This window comes from Varanus komodoensis, unplaced genomic scaffold (genome assembly GCF_004798865.1).
Source record: "Varanus komodoensis strain SLA01 unplaced genomic scaffold, ASM479886v1 scaffold6_4, whole genome shotgun sequence".
NCBI lineage: Eukaryota > Metazoa > Chordata > Lepidosauria > Squamata > Varanidae > Varanus > Varanus komodoensis.
Window position 1 is genome coordinate 17,306,734 of NW_025336347.1, and position 14,318 is coordinate 17,321,051.

The 14,318-nt window shown below is 39.2% G+C and overlaps 1 protein-coding gene across 4 annotated transcripts in view; it reads left to right on the forward strand.

Annotated features, from left to right (window-relative positions):
• Positions 1-14,318, forward strand: part of CFAP20DC (CFAP20 domain containing) — a 203,446-nt gene that overhangs the window by 37,127 nt on the left and 152,001 nt on the right. For 3 of the 4 annotated variants that reach the window (XM_044452102.1, XM_044452103.1, XM_044452105.1), the window contains exon 5: positions 4,767-4,839. The exons of the other annotated variant lie outside the window; for it this stretch is intronic. In XM_044452102.1, the coding sequence (XP_044308037.1) occupies positions 4,767-4,839 (73 nt within the window). The remainder of the gene's footprint in view (positions 1-4,766; positions 4,840-14,318) is intronic. 4 annotated transcript variants of the gene reach the window in all.

A 14,318-nucleotide genomic window follows, 5' to 3' on the forward strand; every position in this document is an offset into this window, starting at 1 on the left:
GTGGCCACAGGATTGGAAAAGGTCGGTTTACATTCCGATTCCAAAGAAGGGCAATGCCAAAGAGTGTTCAAACTACCACACCATTGCACTCATTTCCCATGCTTGCAAAGTGATGCTCAAAATCCTACAAGCTAGGCTCCAGCAGTATGTGGACTGAGAACTACCAGAAGTGCAGGCAAGATTTCATAGAGGCAGAGGAACTAGAGATCAAATTGCCAACATACAGTGGATCATGGAGAAAGCTAGGGAGTTCCAGAAAAACATCTACTTCTGCTTCATTGACTATGCTAAAGCCTTTGATTGTGTGGATCACAACAAATTGCGGCAAGTTCTTAAAGAGATGGGAGTACCAGACCATCTTATTTGTCTCTTGAGAAACCTATATATGGGTCAAGAAGCAACAGTGAGAACTGGACACGGAACCACTGATTGATTCAAAATTGAGAAAGGAGTTCGGCAAGGCTGTAAACTGTCGCCCTGCCTATTTAACTTATATGCAGAGCACATCATGAGAAAGGCAGGGCTAGATGAATCACCAGTTGGAATTAAGATTGCTGGGAGAAATATCAACAGCCTCAGATATGCAGATGATACCACTCTAATGGCAGAAAGTGAAGAGGAACTAAAGAGCCTCTTAAGGTAGGTGAAGGAGGAGAGCGCAAAAGTTGGCTTGAAATTCAGCATTAAGAAAACTAAGATCATGGCATCCAGTCCTCTCACTTCCCGGCAAATAGATGGGGAAGAAATTGGGGTAGTGACAGATTTTATTTTCCTGGGCTCCAAGATCACTGCAGACGGGGACTGCAGCCAAGAAATTAAAAGACGCTTGCTTTTGGGGAGGAAAACTATGGCAAATCTAGACAGCATACTAAAAAGCAGAGACACTGCCGACAAAAGTGCGTATAGTCAAGGCTATGGTTTTCCCAGTTGCAATGTATGGCTGTGAAAGTTGGACCATAAGGAAGGCTGAGCGCCAAAGTATTGAGACCTTTGAATTGTGGTGCTGGAGGAGACTCCTGCGAGTCCCTTGGACTGCAAGGCGATCAAACCAGTCAGTCCTAGAGGAGATCAACCCTGATTGCTCTTTAGAAGGCCAGATCCTGAAGATGAAACTCAAATACTTTGGCCACCTAATGAGAAGGAAGGACTCCCTGGAGAAGAGCCTAATGCTGGGAACAATTGACGGGAAAAGAAGAAGGGGACGGCAGAGCTCCCAGTGTATCCACACCTGCTGCTTCGTCACTCTCCCATTGCCACAGGACTTTGAGGTTTACTAGAACTTAGGATGTCAAAACTTGCACGTGGATTGGATTAAAGTGAGGGAGAGGTGCGCATAGTCAGCCTCACTCTCTCTTCCCAGAATCCATCTTGCTCCAGTGGCAGGACAAGAGTCGAGACAGTTGGAGATGGGCTGGGTGCAGTGGTTGACCAGGGCGTCTTTGTGTCTTGCCATGCTCTTAGCGTACCACAACACTTGCAGAAACCACCTTCATGACCGTTGGTCCTATTCTAGTAGGTCTCATCCGCTCAATCCACCAGAGTCTGTCTTCACATGCTCGGGACAGACAAATCCCTATCTCACCGAAGGTCTTGACCCAACGGCTACCCTCTACCTGGTTTGGCCAGTCTGTCGAAGCTGTTGCCTGGGGTGTGGCCGCTGCGCATGCTACAGCTACTGGGAGCCACAGGTGAGAGCTGGGTGAAAAGTGGGGACCAAAGGTGAACAAACTGCCCTAAGAGGACACGATGTGCCGCTGCACCAGAGGTGCTACCCCTCCCTGATCACCCCATACACCCCATGTTTATCATGGTTATGGCATTACATTTTTTATATATGTGACTTTGGTTTATTTATATTCTGTCTTTGTAGTTAGTTTAATTTTTGTGGTTGTTATTTGTTAATCAGTTTTAACTGTCATTTTAATTAGGGTAATAGAAAAGTGTTGTGTTTTTTTTTACCTCTTATGATGGTCTGTGTTAGTGAATGCTCGTCTCTGACCATAATGGATTAGATTAGATTGGAATGATGGAATAAGCTGTACATCCCACCTTCCATCCATGCAAGGAATCACTGTTATCACTATTGAGTGTTTAAAATGATTGTAGTTTGGTTTCTTCTCTTCCCCTAAAAAAGGGAATTGTCATTCTAGTCTCCTCAGTGCATCATGTCTTAGTAGTGCGCAGGGAATACCAAAATGCAACATTACTGAATATTACACTGCCATCAAAGTTGGTGTGAATAACCTAGATAACCTTATTGCACATGTAAAAGGAAAATTAATAGGTGGCCAGTGGTGCCTTTTTAATATGGTGGACATCATAGCCTTATTCAGCAACATATTGGGAGTCCAAAACTATACTTAACTGAGAGTTGCTAGGGGAAAAAAAACAGTTGCTGGGGTGGGGGGGAACCATGGTAATAGTATACTACAAGTATTCAGCTTACCTTTCCTTTCATAATCCACTTCTTACTAACCTTCTTACCTCCTTTAATCTCCTCACATTCCTTCCTCACATTCTCAATAGACCAACATGAACATTAAGCAACCAATTACCAAAATACAATTCTAATTCCTTCATTTTTTCCTTACCTACATCCTACAACCCTCAACTAGTTATCTGAACCTTCCTTAACTTACCTCACTTCTTCAGTTACCTTCTTTTAAATACTTCCAATGCATCCTATCTTACCAAGAGAGGAAATAGAAGTGAATGGGGGTGGAAGGAGAGGAGTTGTTTAAAAAAACCCTCTCCTTTTTATCTACATACCAAACAGGCACCAAATGGGTGATGCCCTTTGGCTTTGTCCAAGGCTGCCAGGTACATAGGCCACAGGGAGAGTCTTCCCATCTGTGGTCCCACCTCCCTCAGCCTCTGTGCTGCACCAGCAAAGTGGCCCACGTCTCTGTGTGTACCAGCCCTGTTTCTGCCACCAGCCAGGCCTGTTCAGACAGAGGAGAAGGGCAGTGCAGGCATCGACAGTCATGCCAGGAGTGGCTCAGAAAGGCTGTTAGTCAGGATCCTATGGCAGCAGTGGCCAGATGGAGCAGTCAGGTGGAGTGGACAGGGGGGGCGGTCGGTCATGCGGTAGGGCAGCCAGCTAAATAGGCTGTGGGCAAGGTTAAAAACATTGTTTTAATTGTTCCTAATAGAAAATAAAAAATACTTGTTTGAAAATTCTGAAATGTTGGTTACTGTATGTGTAAATCGAGGAGGCTGATGTGTATTCAAACCAAGCATTACATTGTATGTATTGTGTGTCTTCTGGGCCTAAGTGTTCTGGTATTGCTGAAGATAAGTCATCATTAAAAAGGTCAAAACCTTTTTATTCAATCGTTATTTTAAAAATTAGTATCTTAATGTTTTAACAGTCATTAATTGGTTTAATTTTGGTTTAATTTATTTTAGTGGTTATATGTTATTTATTGTACTGGGTTGTTTTATCGTTTTTGATTTTAACGAGTGTAAGCCATCCTGAGATGCTATGCATAAGGGACGGCATAAAAAAAGTTTTAAATAAACAAATAAAATAAAAACAACAACACATTCTTATATGAATCCATGGTGCAAATATACTCATGATACTGTGTACAATTATTGTTCCTATATCTCAAAAACGATAATGTGGAGTGGAAACAGGTGCGTAGGATGGCATCTAAAATTTTAAAGGCTGCAATCCAATCAGAATACCTGTAGCCTTTGAACTAGTAGGATTATGAGCATCCTATACAGGGTAGGAAGTTTATGAAGGTGAAGGTTGCCTCCACAGTCCTTCCACCCTGTAAGGCACTAGGTTTTGGCAACACTGATTTCAGCTGTCTAAATGTGGCACTTTGAAGTGGGAAGAAGATGCTTTTCTTCTCCCGTGATGCTAATGTTTGAGGGTTACCTTTCAAAGGTGAATGAAGGAAGATTCAGAACAGATAAAAGGAAGTACTTCTTCACACAGGAAATTATTAAGCTATGAAATTCAGCACCATAAGATATCATGATGGCCAACAACTTGGACAGCTTTAAAGCATAGTTATGTTCATGGAGTTTTTCCTTGTTTGAAAATAGAAAACACAAGCACAGGATAACCCAAATATTAATATAAGGTGGACAAGTCAGTTACATTGGAGGTCACACAATCACTTTTTGTTAGAAAATTGGAAAGTAGTTTTTGATCATGGTTGTTGTTGCTAGTCGCGAAGTCGTAGTCTGCCTTTTTTTAATGGACCAGACTGGGATGGGGATAGTAGCACTTCATGAGCCATCTTTCATGATTTTCAGTAGGCATTGCTCCTCAAAACCATTTTGAGTTTTCTGGATTCAGGAAGCACTTCATTTTCTCTGCTCTCCCTTCTGAGCTGTGGCTTGTTTTAAGCTTTCAAATTAGATCCTCAACTGTCCACAACTGTCCTAATCTGGATTCTATTGTGTGAATAAATTGCTTTCATGGATGAAATAAAGTTTACTTTGGAGAGTAATGCTCAGGCATACACTTCTCAGGAGCATGCCTGTAAATCTTTAGATTGAGTTTTATATGCTTGTTTAGGAAGTACAGTGTGTATTTGTGCTCTGTCAAGATAATGACAAAGTGTAAATGAAGTAATTAGCTTCTCTTTTGTGGTTGTAGGAATTCCACCTGAGCCTCCAATTGAATGTTTGGCAAAATATCTCTCTTTTTAACAAATTATACTTTGATTTGGTTTCCTTTCATTGTTTTCTTCCCACGTTTTGTATGTGGCATGCACACTTAATCTGTTTCTTTTGTTTCTTTCTAGTTGGACTGATCCAGCAATTTCTGGTACTTCAGATCTATGTACCACTGGGAAAAGACTTTTCAACTGAATTGCTGTAAGATAATTCTAAACTTAGTATCATGTTTCATGCACTGTAGACACTCAATCAATTGAACTAGTACCAACTGCTATTAATTGCAAGCAGCAGCTTTTGCATTAAAGAACAGCAACTAATCAAGTTGACATGGAGTAATTAAGCTAATTTGATAAGTATTTCTCAGACTCTCTAGTGGTATATTTCCCTGAGGACTGGAGATCAAATTCTTTGTAATGCAATATAAGTATGTTTTTAAGGGCAAAAATTTATGAATGAATTGTAACTTCATTATATTGTGTAATTTGGAAAAAAAGGAATAGCACAGTTGATCAATTCCTGATAGTCATGTACACTAAAAGGACAAACTTTTACATGTCTGTTTGGAAGCAAGACCTATTGTACTTAACTAGAAGTACTCCTAGTTAAGTAATCTTAGAATTGTAGCCTTAATAAATAATTTTATATTCAGAAAATTCAGAACCAAACGTCATCTGTTAGATGTGATCAGGTTAAGAGCCCAGGCCACAAATGAACGTGTTTTAATATTTTAAACATTTTTATATTGGAAGAATCCTTTTTATAGTGAAAGATTGCTTTAAAGTACTGATCAATGGTTTTATTGTTCCATAGTACTCAAAGACTAAGAAAAGCAGGGTATGAAAGTATAAACCTTCCAGAGTGATGCATTAATCCCCCCACCCCGCAACTCCATGTATGAATACAATAAATCAAGCTTTAAGCAATTCCCTTTAATTCCAGCATCACACACTTGCACATACAGAAATCATTTTGTATTCATTGAAGGAGTGCTAAAAGATGTGAATACCCACCACACAGCTATGGCTGTTGGATAGTGCCATATAGGGGACAGAAACCATGCAGCCTTTTGGCAGTGATTCATCGACTGTGTTGAATAAGAAAAGTGGTACCATACTTACATGTGCTCAGGCTTCTGACTCTGGCCATAAAACTGTTTTCTTGAGATGTTGGCTTATTTGACCCATACATCTGGTTATGTGTGTGTAAGTTTTAACAGAATTTAGGCTGCAGCCCTACACTCATACTTAACCTGTACAAAGGAAGTGTAGGGAGAAAAGCAAATTTCTATGGATCACTATAGTGTATCTCCCCCACACCCTGATTCTTGCAGAGAAATATTAATTTCATTGTTTGTTCAATGGAAAGCCTCCAAAATGTTTAAAGAGTTAATATTTTCGGACAGACTAACAATCAAAAGATTCATACCTCACAGGGCCTAGAGTTTTCATCATCTTGATTACATCTAGCTGGAATAATTTGATTATAGTTCTATTAGCAAACTCAAATGATGAATGCTACCAAAATTGTAATTCAGAGAGGACCATGGAAAAGCAAAAGGAGTGTGTCAGCAAGCTTGTACAACTGCAAAAATGAAAAGTAAAGCCTTATGAGAAAAAATACTCAAGGGGCCAACTCCTGTACCATCCCAATGAAAATTGAACATTTCTGTAGCCACGCAATACAGTGTGACCATTGCAAAGGGAAAATGAGTGGAAGGCTGTCGAATGCCCTGATTGGAGAGAATAGCTGACACTGACTGAAACTTTGAACAGGAGTATGCCTACAAGGAGTTGAAAGATGACATACTGCAGCATTTTATTGGTTATTCCACTTCTGTTGTTAGCATTATATAAAGAAAAAATATTTAAGAACACTGCTTGCCAGATGTGAGCCTCTCTTCTAGAATACTGAACAGGAGAAATCTGTCTCTTCTCACTAGCCTTCTCTCTCTGGGCTTGTCTAAAATGCAGGTGGTATGATTTGCTATTTTTGTAGTCATACTTCCTAGTGGTCTACTTTTTTGCAGGGTTCCTGTATTAGAAACTTCTGGGTCTTTGAACAATTGTGCACTATCCATGCAAGCAAAAATATTTGCAAACCAGGTGCAAATTAAAAATAGTTTGAGTCTGCTGGATCAAGTAGATTTTTCACTGGAAAAAAGGAAATTCTGTAGGGCTTAATAAGATTGTGGCCACTCAGATTGTGTTCTACTATAATGGGAAAGAACTTCCAGAGAAAACAAACTTTTGATGATAGAAAATTGGAAAATCATTAATCTAGTTTACTGAGTTTAGTAACAGTTTTTCAATTGAGATATTGATCATCAACTATATACAAATGCATACAATATAAACCAACATTCTATGCTGCAAGTTCTTGTTCTTTGTCAGGACTGTGCTTGCATCCTATGAGTATTTGCTTACTTTTTAAACTGTTAATTTGATAATGAATTCAGTATATGCATATTTTTCTAAACATAAAACACAATTTCTTGTCTTACTTCTAAAAGACCTTCTTTCTGGGCTCTCTTCCAAACTGTTGATCTGACTTTAATTCAACATGTCTCCTTAGTTTTGTGCCTACCAGGATCTCTGGAACCAAAGATGCTTTCATTGCTGTCGAGAGAATGAATACAATTATCTCCTAGCTGGCCATTATCTCTTGGGCCCTCTGTACTGAGAAAGGACCAGATGGTATTTCCATCTGTTGTGTCCAGTGGGAAAGTAAGTTGCAAGTGATGCCCTCGTAGACTTAAAGGACTATATTCATTCTTACAAAATCCAGCATTCATTTCTTAGCTAAAATGCATATTACATTATCAGTCTAAAGTTAAAATATTCCCATAAATAAGTGGTGCATTGTACTGCTAGCCAGAGCCTTTGACAAGAGTTAGACCTTTTAATAGTCCTGTAAAGATTAAGGATCTCTAGTTCCAGCTTATATGCATGATACATATTTTAATATTTTTATCTATAGAGCTTAAAGAGAAAGTGACACAGATACCAGTCTTTCCTTCAGAATCCAGTTCATAGGAGCAGGCAGCTTAATGTTGAATTATTATCTCTTCAGAAAAAGATGTTAAATATAGAACTGGTGAAGTTAATGTTTAACATCAATTTCCCCACTCTCATCTTTTTCAAAAGATTTCTGTAATACTCTACCAGACTTGGGTTATATTCCTCATTTATGTTTAAAACGGTTTTAAAGGTTTGTGGTTTTCTCTTGATGTGTCATCTCTATTGTAATATAGCAATAAATGGTGTTTTCTCAGAGCAATTGATGGTATGTTAACAGTTCTTGTACTGCTGGACAACCCTTTCATGTGAATGCTATCAATCACTTTGTTGCCTTTGAGTATATGTATTCTGGTTTCAGATTTATTTAATTGTATTCATTTCCATCTATGTTCCTTTGTTGTGTTATCCCATGTCTCTTTTTATGAAATTCAAAATCTGCTGTTGGAATCCTCAAGAGAGCAGAAATATTATATTTATTGATGGACCCTTGTGTTAATGTTGGCTAGCATACAGTCATTTATAACATTCATCACTCACCTCCCCCTGCATAGCTTACAGATTCTTAATAAAGGGAAAATTATGAAAAGAACACATAGAAAAAATAAAAATAACTCAGGGGTTACATAACTAAAACAAATAAAATAAATCATCCACCAGAAAAAGACCATTCAGATAGTCATGCTGTTCTGCTCCTCCTGCTCCAAACTATGGAGATTCCTTCTCTGGTGTGACGCTGATAGGGAAATGAGTCCACATCCAGTAGCATGCGAAAAGCTTCACTCCAAAGAAAACAGTATTATTCTTCCTCTGCTTATGTCTGCACTGTGAAATATTTGTATGCTGTACAGATAAAGATTCTCTTTGAGAAAGAAAGTGAAATTGATTGACTGACTGTTTAACAAACATTTATATAATGCCTTACCTGCTAAAAAGCAATCAAGGCAGTGTACAATGTAAAACAATAAAGCCCCACAATAGTAAAAACAAATGGGTAAATTAAAAAAGTAGGGTCTTTACATTCTTTCTAAATACTAATTGTAAGGGTCTTGAGGAAGTGCATTCTATAGTTTGGGGAAAACATGGGAGAAAATCCTTTTGTGCATGCTGAATAAATGAGCTTCTGGGGGTAATGTGCCTTCAGAAGAGTATGTCTTGCAGATCTTACTACTCAGGCAGGTTTATAGTGAATGAGACAGTCACTTCAATAGCCAGCTCCTAAAATATTTAGCTTTTTAAAATTTAAGACCACCAACTTGAATTGTGCCCAGAAAGCAATTTAGCAGCCAGTGCATTCCAGTGTTTCAAGACAGGTGTTGTTTGGTCACAATATTAGTAGCCTAGCTGTTCTGTCTTGCACCAACTGAAGCTTCCAGGCACTCTTTAGGGGCTTCCCCATTGCAGTAATCTAAGTGTGATGTACTTTGGCCACCTAATGAGAAGGAAGGACTCCCTGGAGAAGAGCCTAATGCTGGGAACAATTGACGGGAAAAGAAGAAGGGGACGACAGATGATGAAGTGGCTAGATGGAGTCACTGAAGCAGTCGGTGTGAGCTTAAGTGGACTTCGGGGGATGGTGGAGGACAGGAAGGCCTGGAGGAATGTTGTCCATGGGGTCACAATGGATCAAACATGACTTCACAACTAACAAGTGTGATGTATCAAGGCATAGAGTCCAAGGGACTCGCAGGAGTCATCTCCAGCACCACAATTCAAAGGCCTCAGTTCTTCGGCGCTCAGCCTTCCTTATGGTCCAGCTTTCACAGCCATACATTGCAACTGGGAAAACCATAGCCTTGACTATTTGAACTTTTGTTGGCAGGGTGATGTCTCTGCTTTTTAGTATGCTGTCTAGATTTGCCATAGCTTTCCTCCCAGGAGCAAGCGTCTTTTAATTTCTTGGCTGCAGTCCCCGTCTGCAGTGATCTTGGAGCCCAGGAAAATAAAATCTGTCACTACCTCCATTTCTTCCCCATCTATTTGCCGGGAAGTGAGAGGACCGGATGCCATGATCTTAGTTTTCTTAATGTTGAGTTTCAAGCCAACTTTTGCGCTCTCCTCCTTCACCCGCATCAAGGGGTTCTTCAGTTCCTCTTCACTTTCTGCCATGAGAGTGGTATCCTACATCTGCATATCTGGGGTTGTTGATATTTCTCCCAGCAATCTTAATTCCAACAGGTGATTCATCTAGCCCCGCCTTTCTCATGATGTGCTCTGCATATAAGTTAAATAGGCAGGGCGACAGTTTACAGCCTTGCCAAACTCCTTTCTCAATTTTGAACCAATCAGTGGTTCCATGTCCAGTTGTCACTGTTGCTTCTTGACCTGCATATAGGTTTCTCAAGAGACAAATAAGATGGTCTGGTAGTTCCATCTCTTTAAGAACTTGCCACAATTTGTTGTGGTCCACACAATCAAAGGCTTTAGCATAGTCAATGAAGCAGAAGTAGATGTTTTTCTTGAACTCCCTAGTTTTCTCCATAATCCAGCATATGTTGGCAATTTGATCTCTAGTTCCTCTCCCTCTTCGAAATCCTGCCTGTACTTCTGATAGCTCTCCATCCACATACTTCTGGAGCCTAGCTTGTAGGATTTTGAGCATAACTTTGCTAGCATGTAGCACACAAAAATTACTAATAAATACATAAATATTTTCTAGACTTTTTGGAACTATTTGGAATGACTCCACAGCCTGAAAAGTTTAAAATAAATAGAAATACTTCTCAATTTTGCTTGGCTTTCAATGGCTAAGCTTAAGGGATGTATTTGGCAGAAGTCATACAAATCCTGTGTATTTAAACAACATGTGAAAAGATGGTATGGCTAGCCCTATTCCCTGCACCTTCTATAGGCATTGCAAGAGCCCTCTATGTACATTACACATCCAGCTCCTCTGCATGAGGGGAACTCTTGAGTGGCCAAAGTTTTCCCCTCACAGAGGGGCTCTATATGCATGTATAGCCCTTTGTCATGCAAGGCAAAGAAGCAGAGGGACATTGCTCCTGGGCACAACCCTGCTGCTCCTCAACAGATAAGGGTATTCATCTGAAGACCATTTACAGGTGTGTTTCACTTACTGAACAACAGCCCAGTCTGGTGAGGAGAACTTTGTGTCACAGCAGTTAGAGAAGCTGTGGCCCTGGCAGATTTTGGATTGCTGGCCAAAGTGGGTTGCACTTTCTTCTCAAGCTTTTCTCAGTCCAGGGAAACTCCTTACTGCTCAGAAATCTTTGGGAAATTGGCTCGGCACCTTCACTAATGGCATTGGGATTATTACCTGAAGAAGGGGTCAAATTATTTCAGTGGAGAATCAGACTGCTAATCTGGTTTCAACTAGATATTAACATAAACACAAGAAACAGCTTCAGCAACAGAACAGGCTAGAAATGTAAACAAACAAAATATGCTTGGTTGTGGTTTGCTTCAGCATAATTACATAATTAGGACATGGGGCAGGGGAAAAAGCTTTATTAATTGCTGTAAAGGACTAATCAAAGTTTTTCATTGTTACTTTTAGGCATTTTTGATATATATAAATTCTGTTAAATCATGACCATTGCACACCAGATGAATTAAACTCCCTTCAATAATCTTATTACAATATGTCATAGGAAATTAAAAAGTCAGCTCTGATTAATTGGTGTATTCTAGAACTCCTTCAAGACAACCAAAATATTACAGAACAGTTTGCCTTCCAGCCTAGGGCCCTCCTGATGTTCAGATAACTAATAACCCCCCTCTGTGTGTGTGTGCATGTGTGTCTTGATTCCTGTTGTGTTCCTGTACAAGTTTTTCTGTTCAAGTACTACTACTCAATCATATTTTTTTAAAAAATGTTGGAAACAGGTACACAGTCCACATTCATTTTGCCAAACTTTGCTCAATGTATTAGTAGATCCCGCAGAATAATATACTTGAGGAATAAGTTGCATTACTAAAACAGCGGGGCTACTTAAGTGATAAAATGTAAATAATAGTCAACCTAGGCTTCTTGTATGCATGGTCTAAACATTCAGCATACTTGATTGGTAAAAGCTATTTTTCTGCTCTTGTCACCAGAGATAGTGAATACTGCATTAATAATGCCTAAAGGATACCAAAATAGCTCTGATTTCAGTTGACACTTTACTGCCAGCAGGGAGGGGTCTAGACAAGCATTCCAGGATAGAGGGCTCTGTGAAAATGGAGTCTTTTTTCATGCGGAAGGATTCAAACATGCAGATATTTCACCTGAGATCTGAATGGTACTATCTAGGAGCAGTATTATTATTCAAATCTGCCAAATGTATAACTTGGGTTTCTATATTTGAGAGCAGATTCACAACTTCCTGTACATTTACCATTGCCTTAACAGTGTTATTCTATACAGCATCCATTAATATGCAACCCAAAGGATTGTACAGATGTTGCCTTTTAAAAAAAAATGTCTACACATCTGAAATGCCTCTACTGTAGAGACTACTGATGGCTTCTTTCCAGGATGTGCATTCTTTGAAGCCATCCCATCATTCAAACATCATTTCGGTGACACTGATGAAATTAACATCTCACTCTTGGTTACTGCCTCTATTGAGACCAAGACAGCTGTGCACATGTATCATGCACTGTTGTGGGCATGTATTGAAGGGTACCTGTATTATCACAAGAGACAGCTTAGAACAACCAATTTTAAAGTGAATTCATCTTCTGGACTCATATATTTTTGATTCAGGAAGGCAGTGTTTAATCTTTCTTAAACTAGTAATGGCTCAGCTGGCCTTATTAACTGGCATATCTTTTAATAGGCAAAGTGCTGATTTAGAGTGATCCCTCTCCATCTTGTCAGATATGCAGTGCTTCAGTATGGCCTAACCAGTACTAAAATGTACTGCTAATGTGTGTGCTGAATATAGTTTTCCTCTGTTAACCTCTAATCATTTGGCAGAACAGTGACAATCACCAAGTATGTGCCTCCTGCTTTGTATTAGCATTGTGGTTTTTTTAAGCCGTGGTGATTTTTAATGATGGCCTATTGTTTTATGGGTCATTTCTTCTTCCTGCATCTTTTTTCAGTATGCTTAGGAATGTGGTGTGAAGTGGCTCCCACTTTTTGCATTCTGTTTACTGTCTGATTTAATCAGCCAACAAGGAATTTTCTGAGACCTTCCACAGCAGCTGAGTTTAAATTGTCTAATTTGCTGCTACCAGCCACCAGTCAAGCAAGTTTCCCATTGCAGAGGAAGAAACAACACAACTTGTTTAAATGAGAGGTTCTGTCTATTTAGTTTTTATAGCACTTAATGCAAAAGTAGAACATGGCTGCTTGCTTAGCAACTTGCAATCACATGAGGTATTTTTAAATTATGAATAACTGGATTCTTTTAATTTGGTAACCTGTGGATGTGTGTCTCAACCATTCTTGTTTGAGCTGCAGTCGGGAAAAGAAATCTCCAAAACACAAGCATGGGAGAACTTGTGTCAGTTGTATGCACAATGTACATCTTATGTAAATTGCTCTGCCTCTTGAAATGGGCAGGACAAGACATTCTTTGATTCAGGGACAACTTGTGAGGTATCTTGGGCTGAGAGCGTGTGACTCACCCAAAGTCACTTTTCAGAGTGGATGCATAACCTAAGGTCTGGAATTGCCAAGGTACTGTTGTACACCTGTGTTACCACTGCTGTTTGATTTCTATTGTATTTGTTATCTCAATTGTTGGTATAAATATCAATACATTGGAAACAAGTTAAGAAGACAAAGCATAAATATTTTATACAAATGAAAAATCCCAGGTATCAAATGGGCTAGAGCATCCATGGGATAAAAATCTCTTCATACACACACCTATAGATGGTGATTCATAGTCATTTATTGCAGACTAATCCTAATAAGTGACACCACTCTGCAACAAGGATTTGATGGAATGGACTTAAACATCCTCAGAATAACGTTTGTCATTATTCCTGTAATGCACATATTTTGAAAGCTCTCAGATCCTGGAAACCTGTAAGATCCTGCTCAGATGGCATACCATGAAATATAACTTGAGCAAATCTTATTCCTTGATTGTAAGGTGCACTTGTACAGAACTGCTTTTGGTAAGAGAAGGAAAATGAAGGTTACTTGAGTGCATCCAAGAAACTTCTTAGATTTTAAAAAGAGTGAACTGTATACTTGGCTAAAAGTAATGGCAAAAGGTAATGATTTCTTCACGTTGCCATGGTAAAGTATTATAGATGTCATGGTTAAGTTTTACAGAAGGGAAAAAGGTAGAAATATATCTTTAAGAACAAACAAGACAAAAGTAGATTGAAAACACAAAGTTAGATATTGTGTCCCCTTTCTCAGTTGTACAAAAGAATAGCAGTGTAGTGCCTTCAAGAAAGCAAGAAAGTGAAAGAACTGTCAGTTGAGGCTTGTACAAAACAATCAGCCTACACACCTAAGTCTTTAGAACACTTTCATGCTTTTGTGATCCATGTTTTTCCTCCTCCCACTCTGTATTAACCCTTCTTATTTTCCAAATAAAGTTGAAATAGAATTTATCTCCCTGGTGTGTTCTTCAAGCAAGACTGCTTTAAATGGCAAAGTATGTAAAAGAAGTGCCTGTTCCGAGGGATTTCCACTCCCAGCAACTCAAGTAAGGAAATGGAAAGGATTCAGTATTCAGTTTGGTTATCCGA